General features: G+C 43.8%; 1 protein-coding gene across 3 annotated transcripts in view; it reads right to left on the reverse strand.

Moving 5' to 3' along the window:
* Positions 1 to 21,876, reverse strand: part of ccdc22 (CCC complex scaffolding subunit CCDC22) — an 87,896-nt gene that overhangs the window by 36,879 nt on the left and 29,141 nt on the right. For 2 of the 3 annotated variants that reach the window (XM_033630060.2, XM_033630059.2), the window contains exons 3-5: positions 7,879 to 8,011; positions 3,650 to 3,756; positions 2,137 to 2,221 (exon numbers count right to left, since the gene is read on the reverse strand). In XM_033630060.2, the coding sequence (XP_033485951.1) occupies positions 2,137 to 2,221; positions 3,650 to 3,756; positions 7,879 to 8,011 (325 nt within the window). The remainder of the gene's footprint in view (positions 1 to 2,136; positions 2,222 to 3,649; positions 3,757 to 7,878; positions 8,012 to 21,876) is intronic. The other variant, XM_033630061.2, reaches the window with a different exon arrangement.

The following is a 21,876-nucleotide window of genomic DNA, read 5'->3' on the forward strand; positions in this document are numbered from 1 at the left end:
TAGCACTACCGTAATGGCCGGGCTCCACCGGCTGCAAACGTAAGCGTCAAGTCAGCGTAGCGTCGCGGCGTATTCATTTGGGCTCCATTGACGGCGTACAGAAGCGACACAAAGAGAAGCCAGCAGGGTTGTTTAACGTTTGCTAAGCCGAGAGGCTGCATGTAGGCTGCATGAAATGGTTAAGTTAAAGCATTTTCCACCGAAGTTATTACATATATTTACAATACAATATACAATAAACAGTTTCAACTGTATTAAAATCCATAGTTTAAACGGTAGGATCACGGATAAACATAGGTAAATGCATGAAAAAAAAAAAAATCACATATCACCTCTGATAATGGTTTATTCATTTAAAAACACATTTTGCTCGTTTAGCACACTATTTCATGTAGTTTTTATCTGCTGGAGGGTCGTGTAGGGGAGCGTAGTGTGACAAAAATAGAAGAGCCGCGTAAAATAGAGAGTTGTCGCACCACTCCCGTTGCCGGTGGAGCTGCTGTAATTGATTAACAGGGGGGTGAGCTGCTACAGGACTTGCGCTGCAGACGTGTCGCGCTGCTGACGTGCCTGGTGGAGCCTGGCCGTTAGAATCCTCTGAGTGATATTTGACCAAGATTTGTCTTTTAATTCTCATTTAAAACAAATCTCACAGACTGCATTTTTTCATCTGCGTAATATTGCGAAAATGAGGCCTATCCTGTCCCGAACAGATGCAGAAAAATTGGTCCACGCTTTTGTTACCTCTAGGCTGGATTACTGTAACTCCCTATTATCAGGTAGCTCTAATAAGTCTTTAAAAACTCTCCAGCTAATTCAGCATGCAGCGGCACGTGTACTAACAGGAACTAAGAAACAAGATCATATTTGTTTGATATTTGTTTATGTTTTAGCTTCTCTGCACTGGCTCCCTGTAAAATCCAGAATTGAATTTAACATCCTATTGTTAACTTATGAAGCTCTAAATGGTCAGGCTCCATCATATCTTAGAGAGCTCATAGTGCCATATTATCGCACTAGAACACTGCGTTCTGAGAATGCAGGGTTACTCATGGTCCCTAAAGTTACCAAAAGTAGATCAGGAGCCAGAACCTCCAGCTATCAGGCTCCTCTCCTCTGGAATCATCTTTCTGTTGCGGTCCGGGAGGACTTAAGACTTTCCTCTTTGATAAAGCTTAGTCTCGCAGGTTAAGTTATATCGCAGCAGTGCCTGGATAGTGTGACGTGTGTGGTTGTGCTGCTACCGTGGTCCTCCCAGATGCCTCCTGCTGCTGCTGTTATCATTAGTCATACTTCTACTGTTATTATACACATATGATTATTGTCATACATACTATAGATATTAATATATACTTTCAACTTATTGTACCACAATAGCCATAATAATAATTATATTATTACTTTCATTAATGTTGTTGTAAGCTATTATCATTACCGTCTGTACTGCATCTCTCTCTGTCTCTGTCTCTCTTTGTGTCTTATTGTGTCATACGGATTACTGTTAATTTATTATGTTGATCTGTTCTGTACGACACCTACTGCACGTCTGTTCATCGTGGAAGAGGGATCCCTCCTCAGTTGCTCTTCTTGAGGTTTCCACCATTTTTTCCCCCCGTTAAAGGGGTTTTTTGGGGAGTTTTTCCTTATCCGCTGTGAGGGTCCAAATGACAGAGGGATGTCGTATGCTGTAAAGTCCTCTGACGCAAATTGTGATTTGTGATATTGGGCTTTATAAATGAAATCGATTGATTGATTGATATCTTTCTTCTTTTCTTCACACAATAATTTCAGTGGAAACCTGAGGGTGAACTGGACACCATTTTTGTGATGCAACCACCTTATTTTTCAAAGCGTTTGCACTCTACTTGCATAATTTCCACAAAAACAGTCAGGCTCACACATACCCTCCTTGAAGAGTATCTCTCCATTGAAACTAATATTTCAACAATATAATTAAAAGAATTCTTTAAGCCTTTTTTTCCATAAACAGGTAATTATGAACAATAATTTAAAAGGAAAGATGCCGCAAAGTTTGACATTTTAAACCACAATAATGACTACAGTACTGTGAGGGATCATGGTCAAACAGAAAGCTGAAATCATACAGTATGTATCTGTGTGCAGTAGGAGGTCTACCTTTCAGCTGCTTCTTTCCTGTACCTTTAGTGCAGTGTGGTAAACGAAGAGGCTGGACATGGAAGCTGTGTAGTGCTCCTGGTCTCTGAACAGGAGAAAAAAAAGACCTGTCAGAAAGCAACAGGTTCTCTCTGGGCAGGTTCCATAAACAGGTTCTTATCATGCATTCAGAGGCTCCAAGACAAGACACAATCATTTAAATATCACAACAAATATCACAACAAATCTCCTGACCTCAATTAACTTATTTCCTACCGATGATCAGCTAATAGAGTTGAACTACATTTCTATTTGAGTTTTCTCACAGAAAACAGCTGCATTTAGCCTAGTCTTACTGCATTTAAATAAGGAAAAAAAGCAATTCAAGTATAAAAATAGAATTACTGTCTTGCAGTTGTATGCCTCTGCAAACCAGTCATGTTGCAGTTACAATTTACATCCATGTCTGTCCAGACTCATGTGTAGCCATGACGATGCTTCAAATATGGATGTTGCTGCAAAGAAGCTACAAATTCTTACACGTCAGTGCTTCACACACATCTTTAACCCAACAGCACAGAAGATCTATTCATCCAACACAGTTTTAAGATTACTGTCACCTATTAAGTATCTGACCAAATGTCTCCCCTTCTGTTTCTGGGATAAGACACTGAATAATGGCCAGAAAAGTGTTTTTGCAAAAAATTATGGTGTCACAGCGAAGTTGATCTTTGACCTTTTAGATATAAAATGCTATAATTTTATCCTATTAGACATTTGTGTGAAATTTTGTAATAATAAGTGTATGAATTCTTAATTTAGGGCCAAAAACATGTTTTGTGAGGTCACAGTGACCTTTCATCCATAAATTCTCATCAGTCCATCTTTGAGTCCAAGTGGGTGTTTGTGCCAAATTTGAGGAAATCCCCTTCAGGTGTTCTTAATATACAGGTTAATGAGAATGAGACAGACAGAGGCACGCAAAGATGGACAGACAGATGGACACTGTAAGCCCCAATCCATCCATGACACAACATTTTAATGTAATGTCTACACAAATGCCAGGATTTTCAAAATGATATAAAAACTTAATGTTCATTTGACATAAAAACTCATTGCTTGTGAGCTTGATGTCATTTTTTAGTTTAAGTCAACAATTTTTTAATTAATTTTGACTAAAACTTATATGGCCAATCTTGCCTGATTAGTTCAAATCCAATACACAACACCATCATTGTGCACTTCACATATTGTGGCATGCTGGGGCTAATGGGTGGAGTTTCCCAGCATGCCTTGAGGCAATGTGTTTAAGGCCATAAGCTGGAGAAAACTGTGTTCAATATGTTCTAAATCACTCATGTTAACCCTTATGCAGTATTTCACAGTGGTTGTTATGGGTTACAGTTTATGTTGTGGAAAAAGACATTTTGCACCATGAGTTAAGTTTCATACACAGTTGGTGACATTAGAGTGTCACATCCACATGCATTGAAACTTTTTTTAAAACATCAAAATGCAGCTTTAAAGAGTTTACTTGTGTTTCACCGTGCAGTGGCAGTCTGCAGTTTGGAGGCAGCCAGGGCACAACCAGCTGGGCTTTGATTGCAGCAGCGATGGCTCTCTGGAGGACTACCGATTTACCTACAGGAAGAAATGACACCTTTGGATGAATCATAACTAAGTGCTAAGCCAATGGTTCTCAAATGGGGTACTTGTACCCCTGGGGGTACGTGAAGGCACTCCAGAGGGTACGTGAGATTTTTTAAAAAATATATATTTCAAATTGGCATCCATTCAAAAATCCTTTAAAAATAGTTATTCAATAAATATTCAATAAAATATAAGTGTATGTTCATAAACTGAATTTTAAATTTAGTAAGCTGTTCAATTTCATTATCCTAAAAACCCTGAGTCTCCCTCATACCAGGATGGTTTGAGCCAACCTGGCACATACCACCTGTCATCACCTGTCAATCACTGCCGCCTTGAAAACTCAAACAATGGAGTCGTGATGGAAGCTTAGCAGCAATGCTGCTGAAACCACGGAGGGACAAGTGCCAAAGAAGGCGAAACCAGAGCTGGCAAAATTCTGTCAGTATTCAGAAAAATATGTTTAAATGGGATTTACGTCCTCAAGTGGCAACCCACCCAAGGCTTTGTGATATTTCTGTGGGGACAAATTAGCCAACACTAGCATGAAGCCAGCACATCTTCAGCGGCATCTCAAGACAAAACATGCAAGTCATGTTGGTAAGCCACCTGAGTTTTTTTAAGAGGAAACTTTGAATTCAGGTCATCTCAAGACATGATGCGGAAAGCCTCAACAACATCAGCCAAAGCCCTGGAGGTCTCTTATGCGGTGTCTTTCCTCATAGCTAAAGCCAAGAAACCATTCACTATAGCCAAAGACCTGGGGCCTCATGTACAAAGACTTGATTTATTTATATATATATATATATATATATATATATATATATATATATATATATATATATATATATATATATATACATACATACATACATACATACATATACAGTACAGGCCAAAAGTTCGGACACACCTTCTCATTCAATGCGTTTTCTTTATTTTCATGACTATTTACATTGTAGATTCTCACTGAAGGCATCAAAACTATGAATGAACACATGTGGAGTTATGTACTTAACAAAAAAAGGTGAAATAACTGAAAACATGTTTTATATTCTAGTTTCTTCAAAATAGCCACCCTTTGCTCTGATTACTGCTTTGCACACTCTTGGCATTCTCTCGATGTTGGCCCCTTTGCCTTCACTCTGCGGTCCAGCTCACCCCAAACCATCTCGATTGGGTTCTGGTCCGGTGACTGTGGAGGCCAGGTCATCTGCCGCAGCACTCCATCACTCTCCTTCTTGGTCAAATAGCCCTTACACAGCCTGGAGGTGTGTTTGGGGTCATTGTCCTGTTGAAAAATCCAACTAAACGCAAACCAGATGGGATGGCATGTCGCTGCAGGATGCTGTGGTAGCCATGCTGGTTCAGTGTGCCTTCAATTTTGAATAAATCCCCAACAGTGTCACCAGCAAAACACCCCCACACCATCACACCTCCTCCTCCATGCTTCACAGTGGGAACCAGGCATGTGGAATCCATCCGGTCACCTTTTCTGCGTCTCACAAAGACACGGCGGTTGGAACCAAAGATCTCAAATTTGGACTCATCAGACCAAAGCACAGATTTCCACTGGTCTAATGTCCATTCCTTGTGTTTCTTGGCCCAAACAAATCTCTTCTGCTTGTTGCCTCTCCTTAGCAGTGGTTTCCTAGCAGCTATTTGACCATGAAGGCCTGATTCGCGCAGTCTCCTCTTAACAGTTGTTCTAGAGATGGGTCTGCTGCTAGAACTCTGTGTGGCATTCATCTGGTCTCTGATCTGAGCTGCTGTTAACTTGCGATTTCTGAGGCTGGTGACTCGGATGAACTTATCCTCAGAAGCAGAGGTGACTCTTGGTCTTCCTTTCCTGGGTCGGTCCTCATGTGTGCCAGTTTCGTTGTAGCGCTTGATGGTTTTTGCGACTCCACTTGGGGACACATTTAAAGTTTTTGCAATTTTCCGGACTGACTGACCTTCATTTCTTAAAGTAATGATGGCCACTCGTTTTTCTTTAGTTAGCTGATTGGTTCTTGCCATAATATGAATTTTAACAGTTGTCCAATAGGGCTGTCGGCTGTGTATTAACCTGACTTCTGCACAACACAACTGATGGTCCCAACCCCATTGATAAAGCAAGAAATTCCACTAATTAACCCTGATAAGGCACACCTGTGAAGTGGAAACCATTTCAGGTGACTACCTCTTGAAGCTCATGGAGAGAATGCCAAGAGTGTGCAAAGCAGTAATCAGAGCAAAGGGTGGCTATTTTGAAGAAACTAGAATATAAAACATGTTTTCAGTTATTTCACCTTTTTTTGTTAAGTACATAACTCCACATGTGTTCATTCATAGTTTTGATGCCTTCAGTGAGAATCTACAATGTAAATAGTCATGAAAATAAAGAAAACGCATTGAATGAGAAAGTGTGTCCAAACTTTTGGCCTGTACTGTATATATATATATTAAACGAAAGATATCAATAAAAATGCATATTCTAACTGAGGAAAAAGTTAGGACACCCTACCCCCTAATAGCTAGTGTTACCCCCTTTGGCTGAAATAACTTCAGTGAGACGCTTCTTGTAGCCGTCTACCAGTCTCCGACATCGGTCTGAGGAGAGTTTGCCCCACTCCTCAATGCAGAATTCTTTCAGCTGTGAGATGTTTGAGGGGTTTCTTACATGTACAGCCTGTTTCAAGTCACCCCAGAGCATCTCAATGGGATTAAGATCTGGGCTTTGACTCGGCCATTTCAGGACTCTCCATTTCTTAGTTTTCAGCCAGTCCTTGGTGGATTTACTGGTATGTTTTGGGTCATTGTCATGTTGCAGGGTCCAGTTCCGCTTCAGCTTTAATTTTTTTACAGATGGTCTCACATGTTCATCAAGCACCCTCTGATAGACGATAGAATTCATGGTGGATTCTATGATGGTGAGCCGGCCAGGTCCTGCTGCAGCAAAGCATCCCCAAACCATGACACTTCCACCTCCATGCTTCACAGTTGGTATGAGGTTCTTTTCCTGGAATGCTGTATTGGGTTTACGCCAAACATGTCCTCTCTTCTGACATCCAAATAATTCAATTTTAGACTCATCTGTCCAAAGAACATTATTCCAGAAGTCCTGGTCTTTGTCTGTGTTCACTCTGGCAAACTTCAGTCTGGCCTTCATGTTTCTCTTAGAGAGCAAAGGTTTCTTCCTTGCACACCTCCCATGAAAGTTAAACCTGTGCAGTCTCTTTCTGATTGTAGAGGCATGCACTTTCACATCAACAGTAGCAAGAGCCTGCTGTAGGTCCCATGATGATACTTTAGGGTTTTTGGAGACTTCTTTTAGCATCTTGCGGTCTGCTCTCGGGGTGAACTTGCTTGGACGGCCAGACCTGGGCGTGGTGGCAGTTGTTTTGAATGTCCTCCACTTGTAGACTATTTTCCGGACGGTGGAATGGCTGATTTCATATTCTTTTGAGATCTTTTTGAATCCCTTACCAGACTCATAAGCTGCTACAATCTTCTTTCTGAAGGCCTCAGACAGCTCTTTTGATCTCACCATGGTGTTCACTGTCACTTCAGCAGTCTGGAGCACACCAAACTAAATGTCTGAGGTTTAAAAGGGCAAGCCTCCTTCAAAAATGCTGAGTAACGATGTTTTAATCATGTGCACCTGATGTGATACACCTGTGTGTGATTTTAGCCATTTTAAGTGGGAATAAATGTGGGGGTGTCCTAATTTATTCCTCACCAGAAATTGCATTTTTTTAAAATTACATTTTACAGAAAGTTATAAAAATCTTTTAAGTTTTAATTGTTTAGTTATATTACCTGAATCTCCCAGTATTGTTAGAATTGATATTAAATATCCATATGTCCAAAAACACACAGGCTTTCATAGGGTGTCCTAATTTTTTCACATGACTGTATATATATTTAATGGGTGGGGCTGTATCTAAAACTACAGCTGTCAAGATGCACCCCCCCACAGGCCTGTGCCACCTTGGTCTCGAAAAACCCTAGGGAAAACCCTGGATATGTCACATATAACAGCACCTGTTACAATGTAACAATATATGTGAAATATTTTTTCTGTTCTCTCTGAGGAGAGGTGGTGTGGATGCAGACTGGTGCTCTCTGTACCTGTTGGTTGGTCTGAGGCCTCTGATCTCTCTCTGGGCAGCTTCTCCACCAGGAACATGAGCAGGGAGCGGATCTCTGGCTCATTGCTGTACAGAAAGGTCTGGTAGCCTATCTCTCCTTTGTAACCAATATCCTGCAAACCAACAGGTTGACATATTAGGAATACTGCCAGGGAACTTCAGGCAGTGACTCAATAGAGCTGGTACTCATATGGGCCCATCTGAATTATCCCCACAACTATCTGTGCTTCCAATTAAGAGTCCCTAAGTGTCGTAAAAGCACTCAATACATTACATGTGTTATACATTTCCTACATCTGCTTTCTGGTGAAGGTTAATATTTAGTCTCTGACTAAAAATGGACCAAAAATGCTGGTTCAAGGTGCACTTATAAGATTGTTCAAGGGCTTTTAACCACACTTCATTGTCTTCCTCCGTGGATAAAGTTCGCTTAGTTGTCAACTGTGTTTATCAGGAGTCATTTACAAGTGGGTGTCTACAGGTATCAGACACTTAAATTTAATGGCTTTTAAAACCTTTTCAATATCATTTTTAACCAAATTTAAGACTGACTTCTGGACAAATTATCTTTTTCTTATTCAAGCATAAGCGTAAAGGTAAGTAGTATTAAATCTACATGTTGCTAACAGAAAAGTTTAAGTATAAAGTCAAAAGACAGCATGAGGTTTAGTGGTAGGTTTAAAAGCACTTGACTCATTTTGACAAAAGAAATTTAAAGATAAAAGGATATGATGTTTAAGGTAAGATACACCTTTATTGATCCCACACTTGAGAAATTCCAGTGTTACAGCAGTCAAGGAGAAAGAGTCAGATTAAAAAATTTAAAACTTAAAAACTAGGCATGTAAAAGAAAGTACAAAAATACAAGAAACAGCAATAAATAACAATAATAATAATAATAATAATGAGAAGTGGATAATAATGAACAGTGAATAAAAATGAGCAGTAGATTAAAGAGATTGTATGTGCAAAAAACAACAAGGGGGACAGTAACACTTATAATGGTGTTTATAAAGTGTCCATAGTGTCCATGGTGCAGTTTATTGTGAGCAGTGCTAGTTATGTCTGACAGCAGCAGGCAGGAAGGATCTGTGATAGCGTTCCTTCACACACTTTGGGTGAATCAGTCTTTTGTAGCAATTAGGACCTCAGAAATTCAAATTTAAGACTAAATGACAACTTTTAAGGCCTAGAATTTATAAAAGATAACTTAGAAGAAGTTAATTAATCCCTGGAGGGAAATTCAATTAATTCACTCTGTTGTCATATACATACAGGCCCGCAATACACACATGCGCACAAATAGGACCTGTACATGCATTAAAAGGACAGATGTCAGAACAAGAGGGCTGCCTTGGTCATCTCTTCCATCTTATCATCCATCTATACATCCTTGTAACTGCTTATCCTCTTGAGGGTCTAGGTAGTCCACACTATTGCAGGGTTAACACACAGACAGACAACCATTCACACTCACATTCACACCTACGGACAATTTAGAGTCACCAATTAACCTATGCCCAACCTGCATGTCTTTGGACTGTGGGAGGAAGCCACGATGACACGGAGAGAACATGCAAACTCCGCACAGAAGGGCTCCCTCCTGGGATCGAACCAGGAACCCTCTTGCTGTGAGGAGACAGTGCTAACCACCACACCACTGTGCTGCCCATCTAGTTATCATATTGTATGTTAAACATATCACATAACACACAACACATTGGCTGCTGCTTGAGAGTAGGGGAGAGGGGGGTAAGAAGAGCCACATTTTTTCTGTTGTCCTCAGCATGGAAATAAGACAGAAGTACAACAAATAAATTTCCCCATAAACATATACATACATATACATATATACATATACATATATGTATGTATATGGATCAGTGACAAATATGGGTTGGCAAAATGAGCAATTAAGAACTATCTTCAAAAATAGTTTTAAAAGCATGCATCAGATTTGTTAAAATGTACATTATGTATTTTTGTTGGTTTATTGTCATTTGAAAAGACATTTGCACCATTTTTTATCAAAAGTAAGACTGAATGCTCCCGAAAATGTCAAATTGTGTAACCACGAAAGAATGATAAATATTAAATATTTTATCCACCTACAGCAGATTTAAGTGTACTTACAAAAAAATCTTTATTTTAAAAGCATTACTTGAAATAAGGTATTTCTGGAGTATTTCTATATTTAAATTTTAATGCATTTTGGCAATATTGAGCAGGACATTTCCTAAAAACACCCCTTTTTTTCTAAATAACGCTTGACAAATTATGTAAAATTTGTTAAAAAAAAAAAAAAAAGTGTTGCACTGCAAATGTGGATTACATTTATTCCACATTTTAATCCACATATATTTTCCTGTATATAATCATATTTTTTATGAAAAATACCAGTTACACCAAATGACACTGGGTTGTGTCAACTGGTGTAACTGGTATTTTTCATAAAAATATGATACACTGCCTGACTATGTTCCTTCTACAGTCAAACACCATGTTTGTTGAAGAAATGGACACTGAAAATCAAATATGACATAGAAATGTAAATAATTGTATTTTGCAGCCAGAAACTTTGAGTAACATTTCTACTTACATGGCCCTAGTCTCAATATTTCAAACATCATTTTTAAAGTAAATATTCATTTTTATGATTTTTAAGAATTATTAATGTTTTTCTAGGGTCATACCATTTGACATGTAAACTTACCAAACCTGACCAAAGCCTAAAAACGTCAATTTATTAGTAATTTTAAGAGATTCTAACCTTGTCATGCAGCAGTTGTGATCATCAGGGGTCCTTCTCTGTAATACCATTTCCTGTCACATGACCTTCTTTACAATATTAACAAAATGGCCTCTTAAATGGTGGTTACACAACTTGACACTTGACACAGGAGGCCAGGAGGGCAGGGCTCCCCACCACCAGCCCCCAGCAACACGCCCGGAGGGCCCAGCCAGAGGCAGGCGCGGCACACTGACAGGGGTCTACTCCTCTCTTTCTTTTCATTGTTACTTTTGTTCTTTTCAGTATAGTATTTATTTGTGTTTTATATATATTTTTTTTATCTATTTAGGGCAGTCCTGCTTTTGGGCTGCACCCAGACCGCTAGGTGGCCGCTGACCCTTCGCAAGTCTTTCGCAATAATTATGTTAAATAATGTGACTTAAAGGTAGGGTCTGGAGGATTTTTCAGTTGCTGTTTGTAAACACACATTCAAATTTGGCCCCTCCTATCAGGCTCAACTGTCCCGGGTGTACGAGCCCGGAGGTACGGAAGAAGGCTTCACAGAAGAGGTTCAGGCAAGGCTCACGCTGGTGCACGCTCGGACACGCTCGGGCACGGCACCTGTGCTTTCTCATTGGCTGGGGAAATCTCCGCCCAGAAGCGGTCCAAGCTCACAAAAACATCAAAATACAGTTAAAGGGCAGGAGCCATACATGAGTAGAAGCCCATAGGTGATGATTAAGCAGGATTTCATTTGTACATGTCTATATTTTGTTTTGTTTGAAAATCCTCCAGATCCTACCTTTAATTAACATTAAATCACCTCGTGGGGCACCATTCCCATAAAAGGAAAACTGATAGTCAGTTAAAAATATCAGTCTCATAAAATACGCTAAACTATTAATTTGGAGTTTTGATTAATAATTAAATTAATGACAATAACCAAAATTAACAGCAACACCTGAAGGATCTTGGAGTACTTGACGCAGCAGAGGTTGACTATTCATTCACTCTTGTGCAACATTAAACAGACAGCAGGTATGATTCCAAAGAATTATATTTATTCACAAACTAGCAAAGCAAACCAAAACACACAAATTCTAACTAACTATATACAAGCTTGGTTTGTATATGTGTGTGTGTGTGTGTGTGTGTGTGTGTGTGTGTGTGTGTGTGTGTGTGTGTGAGAGAGAGAGAGAGAGAGAGAGAGAGAGAGAGAGAAGAGAAAGACAAAGGCGGGCGTGGTGATCAAAGAGCCGTTTGGCCTACAAAACAAAATGGCTGACAACAGAGAACTACAAGATGGCCGAATCAAAGCTAGCTTCAGATCAGGGGAGGTGTTTGTCTGACCGTGTGGTCAGGCCAAAGACAAAGGAAAAGAAGCGGGAGATGCCTGCTTGGGTGTAGCTCTGTTGAAAGCCTATTTGTTAATGAGTCTACGTGAATGTGATATGTGTTGCAAACGGTCTGGATTAGTGCAGAGATTGTTTAGTTGGGTGCAAGAATCTGTTTGTGAACAGTATTAGCAAACTAAACACTTAGCTTTGCCAACTAATCAATGACCTAACTGTAAACTATCACAACAATAACTCTGACAGCATTAAATCACATACAACAAGTTAAACGTTTTTTTGAATTATATGTGGAATGGTATGACTGGCTAATCCATGTAAGTTTCCGAGACTCTGTGAAGTGAGTTTCTTGCAGAAAACAGATATCTGATTGTAATTTTTGTAGCTGGTTTAATATTTTTGTTCTTTTGGCAGGGGAGCTGATTCCTCTTACATTCCAAGAGGTTATTTTTACAGACAGTACAATGAAGTATTATTGTAGAGAATAGTGATTAATATGCAGCAAAAGCAGATCCAGGTAGGTGTGTGTGTGTGTGTGTGTGTGTGAACCATGTATTGAAAAGGGGGTGGGGAGGTAACTACAACATGCATAACAAAAGACATTTACATATAAACATATAGACAATCAGGCTTTTATTTTTTGTTTTTTACAGTGCAGGTGATGTGACGTAGGCGCAAGGGGTGTTTACAGTATCATGTTAAAGTCAGGCTGGATTTCAGCAGCCGGTCATGGCAGATTAAAAGAGCCACGGAGTGGTTTTAGAGTCACGGAAAAGCTGTCCTTCAATGTAAAGTTTATCCACAACCAGGTTTTCACGTTTATTGTTTTGTCTGTGCTGTTTGAGGATGGGATAAAGTACTTTGCGTCATTCATTTATGTTGCGTGGGAATTGGTTGTTGAGTCTGTAAAGCGTGCCTCCAAGTTCCTTTCCTTTGCTTTTAATCAGTTCCTTGTGTTTGTAATGTTCCAGTTTGGCGATGATGGGTCGAGGAGATTTGTTTGTGTGTGAGCCTAGACGGTGAACGCGGTGGAAGGTGATCTGATTTCCAGTGTCTGGGGGGATTTTGAGTCGGGTTTTCATGAAGTCCTTTATCAGCATTTCTGGGTTGTCAGATGGATGTTAGGGTATGCCGGAGAAAATCAGGTTATCACGCATGCTTCTGGTTTGTATGTCCAATATGGTTTCTTTCATTTTTTTGTTTTCAGAATCAGAATCAGAAATACTTTATTGATCCCCAAGGGGAAATTATTCGCGTTACAGGTGCTCCTTGCAAGAGTGGAAAGATAAGTGAAAATATAAGTAATTTAACAAGAGTATTTACAAATATACAGTATCTCACATAAGTGAGTACACCCCTCCCAGTTTTGCAAATATTTCATTATATCTTTTCATGGGACAAAACTATAGAAATGACACTTTGATATAACTTAAAGTAGTCAGTGTACAGCTTGTATAGTAGTATAGATTTACCTTCCTCTGAAAATTACTCAAAACACAGCCATCAACATCTAAACAGTACACCCCACAGTGAACATGTCCAAATTGTGCCTCAAGTGTCAATATTTTGTGTGCCAACCATTATTATCTAGCACTGCCTTAACCCTTTTGGTCATGGACTTCACCAGAGCTCACAGGATGCTTCAGGAATCCTCTCCCACTCCTCCATGATGACATTATGGAGCAGATGGATGTGAAGACACCTTGCGCTACCCCACCTTCAGCTTGAGGATGGCCCACAGGTGCACAGGTGAGTTTAGGGCTGGATACATACTTGGCCAGTCCATCACCTTCACCTTCAGCTTCCTCAGCAAGGTGGTTGTCATCTACTAGGTGTGTTTTGGGTCATTATCATGTTGGAAAACTGTATTGCGGCTCAGTTTCCGAAGAGGGGCGATCATGCTCTGCTTGGAATTCATGTTTCCCTAAATGAACCGAGCTCCCCAGAGCCGGCAGCACTCATGCAGCCCCAAACCATGATGCTGCCACCACTATACTTGACTGTAGGCAAGGGACAGTTGTCTTGGTGCTCTTCACCAAGGTGCCACACATGCTGAAAGAGCACCAAGACAACTGTCCCTTGCCTACAGTCAAGTATAGTGGTGGCAGCATCATGGTTGCTGGCCTGCTACCCCAGCACACAACAGCTTAGAGGGTAGCACTGGCCACCACAGACTCATAAAAAATTCTGAGCATAGTCTGGCAGATGTTGAAGGACCTCAGTCGCCTCAGGAAATAGAGATGGCTCTGGCTCTTCCTGTAGAGAGTGTCAGTGTTCTTAGCCCAGTCCAATTTATTGTCCATGCGTACTCCCAGGTACTTATAGCTCTCCACAATGTCCACAGTGACCCCCTGGATGGAAACAGGGGTCACCGGTGTCTTGGTCCTCCTCAGATCCACAGCCAGTTCCTTTGTCTTTGCCACGTTGAGCTGCAGATGGTTCTGCTCACACCATGTGACAAAGTTATCCAAAACAGCCCTGTACTCATCCTCATCACCCTTGGTGATGCATCCAACTATAGCAGAGTCATCAGAAAACTTCTGAAAATGGCAGGTCTCAGTGCAATAGCTGAAATCTGTGGTGAAGAGGGTGAAGAGGAAGGGAGAGAGGACAGTCCCCTGCGGGGCCCCGGTATTGCTGACCACTCTGTCTGACACACAGCGTTGCAAGCGCACATACTATGGTCTGCAAGTCAAGGATTCTACAATCCAGGACACCAGGGGGACATCCAATTGCATTGCTGTCAGCTTGCCACCCAGTAGAGCTGGACGGATGGTGTTGAACGCACTACAGAAGTCAAAAAACATGACCCTCACAGTGCTCGCCGGCTTGTCCAGGTGGGCATAGACGCAGTTGAGCAGGTAGATCATGGCGTCCTCAACTCCAAGGCGGGGCTGATAGGCAAACTGGAGGGGATCCAAAAGTGGCTTGACCATGGGCCAGAACTGCTCCAAGACAAGTCTCTCCAGGGTCTTCATGATGTGGGAGGTCAATGCCACGGGTCTGTAGTCCTTGGAGCCATTGGGACGCGACGTCTTTGGCAGAGGAACGAGGCAGGATGTCTTCCACAGCATGGGAACCCTCTGGAGACTCAGGCTCATGTTGAAGACATGTTGAAGTACTCCACATAGCTGGGGGGCACAGGCTTTGAGCACCCTGGGGCTGACACCATCAGGGCCTGCAGCCTTATTTGAGTGGAGTCTCATCAGCTGTCTTCTCACATGGTCATCAGTGAAGCACATTGTGGAGGTGACGACACGTGGGGGTGTAGTCCTCATGATGGAGAGTGCAGTAAGTCTGGCCACAGGGGGAGGAGGTGTGAAGAGGGCTAACGCAGGAGGGTGAGAGGGAGGAGTGGGGGAGGAGGGCGGAGTGGGTGATGGTTGTCTAAGACAGACAGCAGAAGAGTCAGGGGGGGATAGGCAGGGCCAACAGTGTCAAATCTGTTGAAAAACAGATTCAGTTCATTGGCCCTGTCCACGCTGCCTTCAACTCCTCTGCTGTTGTTGGTCCTGAAGCCAGTGATGGTCCTCACTCCAGACCTCTCTCATATTGTTCTGCTGGAGTTTCCACTCCAGCTTCCTCCTGTACCTCTCCTTAGCCTCCCTGGTCTTCATCTTCAGCTCCCCGAAGATTTATTAAATGCTAACTTATGCCAAGTTGTTGTAAAGAAAAAAAAATAAAAAATAAAAAATACTAGAAATGTCTGTCTAGCCGGAAATCCGCCGCCACGCTGGAGTACTTAAAGCTCTGTAATGTATCATGTTGATCTGATCAGTATGACATCTATTGCACGTCTGTCCGTCCTGGAAGAGGGATCCCTCCTCAGTTGCTCTTCCTGAGGTTTCTACCATTTTTCTTCCCCGTTAAAGGGTTTTTTTGGGGGGAGTTTTTCCTTATCTGCTGTGAGGGTCCTAAGGACAGAGGGATGTCGTATGCTGTAAAGCCCTGTGAGGCATATTGTGATCTGTGCTATTTGGGCTTTATAAATAAAATTGATTGATTGATTGATTGATTATAGTACCTTTGGAACGAAAAGTAACCCTTCAGACATGGTACCTAGACCCTAGGTCCATTTAGCATTTCCACAGCAAACATTACTCTTAAATGTGGGCGGTGTTGTTGTTACTCACTGCACCGCCCAGCACTCATTGCGTTTGCTCTTCCCCGGTGACACAGATGGAAATCTGCATCTCACTCATCATCCACAGAACGAGGCTGCATGCCAACATTTTCAGAACAAAATAGAATAGGCTGGAGTGAGAGTCAATGGGATATTTAAAAAAATAGTAGGTCTGTTCAGGTCAGTTGACATAATCCAGTCGAAATTAATATAAGTTTTTAATGACTAAAAGTCTATGTCATCCAAGAGGGACAATAAAAACTACTGGACTGGTCGAAGTTGTCATATTGAAATTTAAGGTGTGCTGATAGATTCACATTGTCTACTCATGTATTGAGTAACATTAAGAGAACGTTCAACCTTAAAAGTTGCCAGCAGTCAGCCCGGTGAATTAAGTTATTTTTTTCCTCAGACTACAGTTGCTGCAATACGCAGCAAAACATCTTTTCATTTTACAGTTTTAGTTTACTGATGTATGAAAAACATGTCACAGTATGAACAGTGGTTACATAAGCCTAAAAACCTGCCACAACTCAGCCCTGAGCAAGAGTGGCCGTCCTCTATTGACTAATCAACGGACTGCAGTGTTTCTAGCTCCACCTTTTAGTACAAGATCTGTGGTACCCCAACAGAAGGGGGGGGGGGGGGGGGGGGGGGGGGGGGCGGGAATGGTAAGGAACGGTTGGTCAGCTTACCCACTGGGTCACCTACTACTGTCTCCCCTTCTGGTGGCACTTTTTTTTGTTCCAGTTTAAAAACTTACTGGAGAGTCTGATGAACTTGGTTAACCCCAGAGAGGTTTGGGCTATGGATCAGAGGTGTCAGAGAATATGTTTTACGATATACAGTTTTTGATAGGTGCATGTTTGAACGGCAGTTCATGGGTGTTAAGAGAGCATTGTGTCAATAAAGAGTCAATGTGCTGAAACTACAAGAACTCTCTATTTTAAAATAAACCAACAAGTTTATTATCTGGTGTCAGAAGTGGTCACGGACAGCGAAGTTCCAACCACCAGAGAGTTATTGTTTTGAGAAACCAGCGGAGTGGCCTGAGTGGAAGAAACGGTTTTCCCGCTACAGGACTACTACAGCTACTAAACTGGACAAAGAGGACGGCCCGGTTCAAGTGAGCACACTGGTGTATGCACTTGGTAAGGAAGCGGAAAACATCCTGAGCTCTTTCTCCTATGAAGAGGGGCAAAGTGAAGATGAGTTTGACGTAGTGATGGCAAAGTTTGATGCCTATTTCATTCCGAGACGCAACGTTATTCATGAACATGCCTGTTTCAACCGGAGAGTGCAACATGCGGGAGAGTGTACAGAGACATTTATCCGCGCCCTGTATGAACTGTCTGAACACTGTGATTTCGGTGCAAAATGGGAGGAACATATAAGGGACTGGATTGTGGTAGGCATCTCAGACAAAGAATTATCACAGAAACCGCAGCTAATCCTGAAACTCACTCTGGAGATGACTGTGCAAGAAGTGCGTCAGTCAGAGGAGGTAAAAGCGCAAGTTAACCAGCAGGGAGAGCGAAACTGTGTTATCCAAGAAGTAGCACAAAAACACGGCAGCGGCGGGCAGACTAAAGGATGGAGACCTCGCCAGGACAAACATAAGCACAAAGACAGTGACAGCAGAAAATGTGGACAGTGTGGCAAAACACCTCACACCCAGCAGGATAAGTGTCCAGCAAGACAGTCTACATGCAACAAATGTGGGAAAAAGGGGCACTGGGAAAGAGTGTTCAGAAGCAGGCTGGTGAGTGAAGTGACTGAAAATGATGGTCATAATAACCATTACTACCTTGGCACAGTTAATAGCACGTCTGATGATGATGATGATGATGAGTGGACAGTAACTCTGGATATTGCAAAAAAAAAGCCTGTAAAGTTTAAAATTGACTCTGGGGCTGATTGCAGTGTTTTAAGTGAGACTTTGTATAAAACACTTTTGAGCCAAAGAGAATCCTACACAAGGCAAAGAAAGTATTGAGTGGTCCGGGGGGTGGTTTGAACTGTTTGGGGCAGTTTATCACACAGACTGTATACAAAGGCAAAACATACACATTCAGGCTCTATGTTATTCGAGGTGAGAGTGTGAACAATCTGCTCAGTCGTCCAACATCTTTAGCGATGGGGCTAATAAAGCGAGTGTATGAGATCAGTACCAGCGAACAGGAGTTTGGCCTACTGAAAACACAACCTGTGAAAATTGCACTACAAGAAGATGCTCAGCCCTATGCAGTGGCCACGGCACGCCGAGTCCCCATACCCCTGTTAAAGGCAGTGAAGGAGGAGCTGGACAGGATGGAGGCCAACAACATCATTGAGGCTGTAACAGAACCAACTGAGTGGTGTGCGCCGATGGTGCCTGTCCCAAAAAAAAGACTGGAAAAGCATGCATATGTGTTGACTTAAAGAGACTGAATAAAGCTGTCAAGAGAGAGAGGTTCATTCTGCCGACATCTGAAGAGATGATAGCTCAGCTGAGTGGCTCCACAGTTTTCTCTTCCTTGGATGCAGCTTCTGGATTCTGGCAAATCCCTCTGGATAAGGATAGCCAGAGGCTAACCACCTTCATAACACCTTATGGAAGGTACTGCTTCAAACGTCTTCCATTTGGGATCACCAGCGCCCCAGAGATCTTTCAAAGAAAAATGGTGGAGACACTGGAAGGGTTGCAGGGAGTTGCAGTCTACATGGATGACATTATTGTCCACGGGAGGGACATGAGTGAGCACAATGAGCGGCTGCAGAAAGTCATGGACTGTCTAGAGTCAGCAGGCCTGAAGTTAAACACAGAGAAGTGCATGCTGAGCAAGACTGAGTTACACTTCCTGGGTCAGGTGATCAACAAAGATGGCGTGCGACCCAACCTAGTTAAAGTGTCAGCAATCAACAAGCTCACCCCACCTGAAAATGTCCAAGAAGTAAGGAGAGCCCTACCTTGGGAAATATATTCCTGACCTCGCCACAGTGGGTCAACCACTGTATGAACTGCTAAGATGAAAATCAGTTTGGATGTGGGGTCCCATGCAGCAGGCAGCCTTCGATAAAATTAAAGAGCTTCTCACAACGTCACCTACCTTAGTGTATTATGATGCTAACAGGAGCACAGTGGTCTCAGCTGATGCTAGCAGCTATGGGATTGGGGGCGTGCTGTTGCAGCTCCATGGTGAAGACTGGAGACCAGTGGCGTTCTGTTCGAGGTGACTGAGTGATGCCGAGACAAGGTATGCTCAAATAGAAAAAGCGTGCCTGGCATCTGTGTGGGCATGTGAGAGATTTGAGAAATATCTTTATGGTCTGCCTGCATTCAAACTGATAACCAGTCCCTCCAGAAAAACACGATTATATTCGTCATCCTCCGCTTATCCGGGTCAGGGTCGCGGGGGCAGCAGCCTCAGCAAAGAAGCCCAGACAGTCCTCTCCCCAGCCACTTCCGTCAGCTCTCCCGCAGGAACTCCGAGGCGTTCCCAGGCCAGCCGGGTGATGTAGTCCCTCCAGCGTGTCCTGGGGCGGCCCCGAGGTCTCCTCCCTGTTGGACATGCCCAAAACACCTCCCAAGGGAGGCGTCCAGAAGGCATCCTTACCAGATGCCCGAACCACCTCAACTGGCTCCTCTCGATGTGGAGGAGCAGCGGCTCTACTCCGAATCCCTCCCGGATGTCCGAGCTCCTCACCCTATCCCTAAGGCTGAGCCCAGCCACCCTGGGGAGGAAACTCATTTCAGCCGCTTGTACTCGCAATCTCGTTCTTTCGGTCACTACCCAGAGCTTGTGACCATAGGTGAGGGCTGGAACGAAGATCGACAGGTAAATCGAAAGCTTCACTTTTTGGCTAAGGTCCCTTTTCACTACAACGGACCGGTTAAGTGCCTGCATCACTGCTGACCCCACCCCAATCCGCCTGTCAATCTCCCGCTCCATCCTACCCTCACTCGTGAACAAGATCCCGAGATACTTAAACTCCTCCACCTGAGAAAGGACCTCCCCCCCCGACCTGGAGTGGGCAATCCACCCTTTTCCGGCTGAGGACCATGGCCTCAGACTTGGAGGTGCAGATTCTCATCCCAGCAGCTTCACACTCGGCTGCGAACCGTCCCAGCAAGAGCTGGAGGTCACTGTTCGATGGAGCTAGGAGGACCACTTCATCCACAAAACGCAGGGACAAGATCCTCCCGTCACCGAACCTGACACCCTCCACCACTCGGCTGCGCCTAGAAATTCTGTCCATGAAAGTTACTAACAGAACCGGTGACAAAGGGCAGCCCTGGCGGAGTCCAACCCCACCAAGAACAGGTCCGACTTACTGCCGGCCACGCGAACCAGACTCATGCTCCTTCGGTACAGAGACTGGATGGCCCTTAGCAAGGGGCCACCAAACTCATACTCCCGGAGCACCACCCACAGGATGTCCCTGGGGACACGGTCGTAAGCCTTCTCCAAATCCACAAAACACATGTGGACTGGTTTGGCGAACTCCCATGCCCCCTCCAGCACCCTGGCGAGGGTAAAGAAGTGGTCCGCGGTTCCGTGTCTGGGACGTAAACCACACTGCTCCTCCTCAATCTGAAGTTCAACTATCGACCGGACCCTCTTCTCCAGCACCCTGGAGTAGACCTTACCGGGTACGCTGAGGAGTGTGATCCCCCTGTAGTTGGAACACACCCTCTGGTCCCCTTCCTTGAAAATGGGGACCACCACCCCGGTCTGCCACTCCAGAGGCACTGCCCCGATGTCCACGCAATGTTTCAGAGGCGCGGCCAGGACAGCCCTACAACATCCAGAGCCTTAAGATATCTAGGGCGAATCTCATCCACCCCTGGGGCTCCGCTGCCTCAGAGTTGCTTCACTACCTCAGCGACTTCTGCCCCAGAAATTGGATGACCCGCCCCTGAGACCCCCGTCTCTGTTTCCTCACTGGAATACGTGTTGGTGGGATTGATGAGCTCCTCAAAGTATTCCTTCCACCGCCCGACAATGTCCCCAGTTGACGTCAGCACGCTCTCTGCCCCCACTGTAAACAGTGTGAGCAAGTTGCCGCCTCAATGACTCAATGTCCCCCTCTGCCCTCGGGACGCGGTCGAAGCTCTCCCAGAGGTGGGAGTTGAAGATCATCTGGACAGGTTCTTCCACCAGGCGTTCCCAGCAGACCCTCACTGTTCGTTTGGGCCTGCCAGGTCTGCATGGCGTCCTCCTCTGCCATCTGATCCAACTCACCACCAGGTGGTGATCAGTTGACTGCTCTGCTCCTCTCTTCACCCGAGTGTCGAGAACATATGGCCGCAGGTCAAATGATACGACTACAAAGTCAATCATTGACCTACGACCTAGGCTGTCCTGGTGCCACGTGCACCGATGGACATCCTTATGTTTGAACATGGTGTTAGTTATGGCCAAACTGCGACCCGCACAGAAGTCCAATAACTGAACACCACTCCCAATCACGCCCCTCCAGGTCCTGCTGTCATTGCCCACGTGAGCGTTGAAGTCCCCCAGAAGAACAATCGGGGCACTGTCCAGCACCCGTCCCAGGGACTCCAGAAAGGGCGGGTACTCTGAACTGTTGTTCGGCGCATAAGCGCAGACAACAGTCAGGATCCGTTCCCCGACCCGAAGGCGCAGGGAAGCAACCCTTTGTCCACCAGGGTGAACCCCAACGTACAGGCAGAGAGTCTGGGGGCCCTCCGCCTCTCACCCGGAGAGGCGGAGGGCAAAGGAGAGAGTCCAACCCCTCTCAAGGACTTGGGTTCCAGAAGAGGCGCTC

The sequence above is a fragment of the Epinephelus lanceolatus genome, chromosome 8 (assembly GCF_041903045.1).
Source record: "Epinephelus lanceolatus isolate andai-2023 chromosome 8, ASM4190304v1, whole genome shotgun sequence".
In the NCBI taxonomy this organism is placed as follows: Eukaryota; Metazoa; Chordata; class Actinopteri; order Perciformes; family Serranidae; genus Epinephelus; species Epinephelus lanceolatus.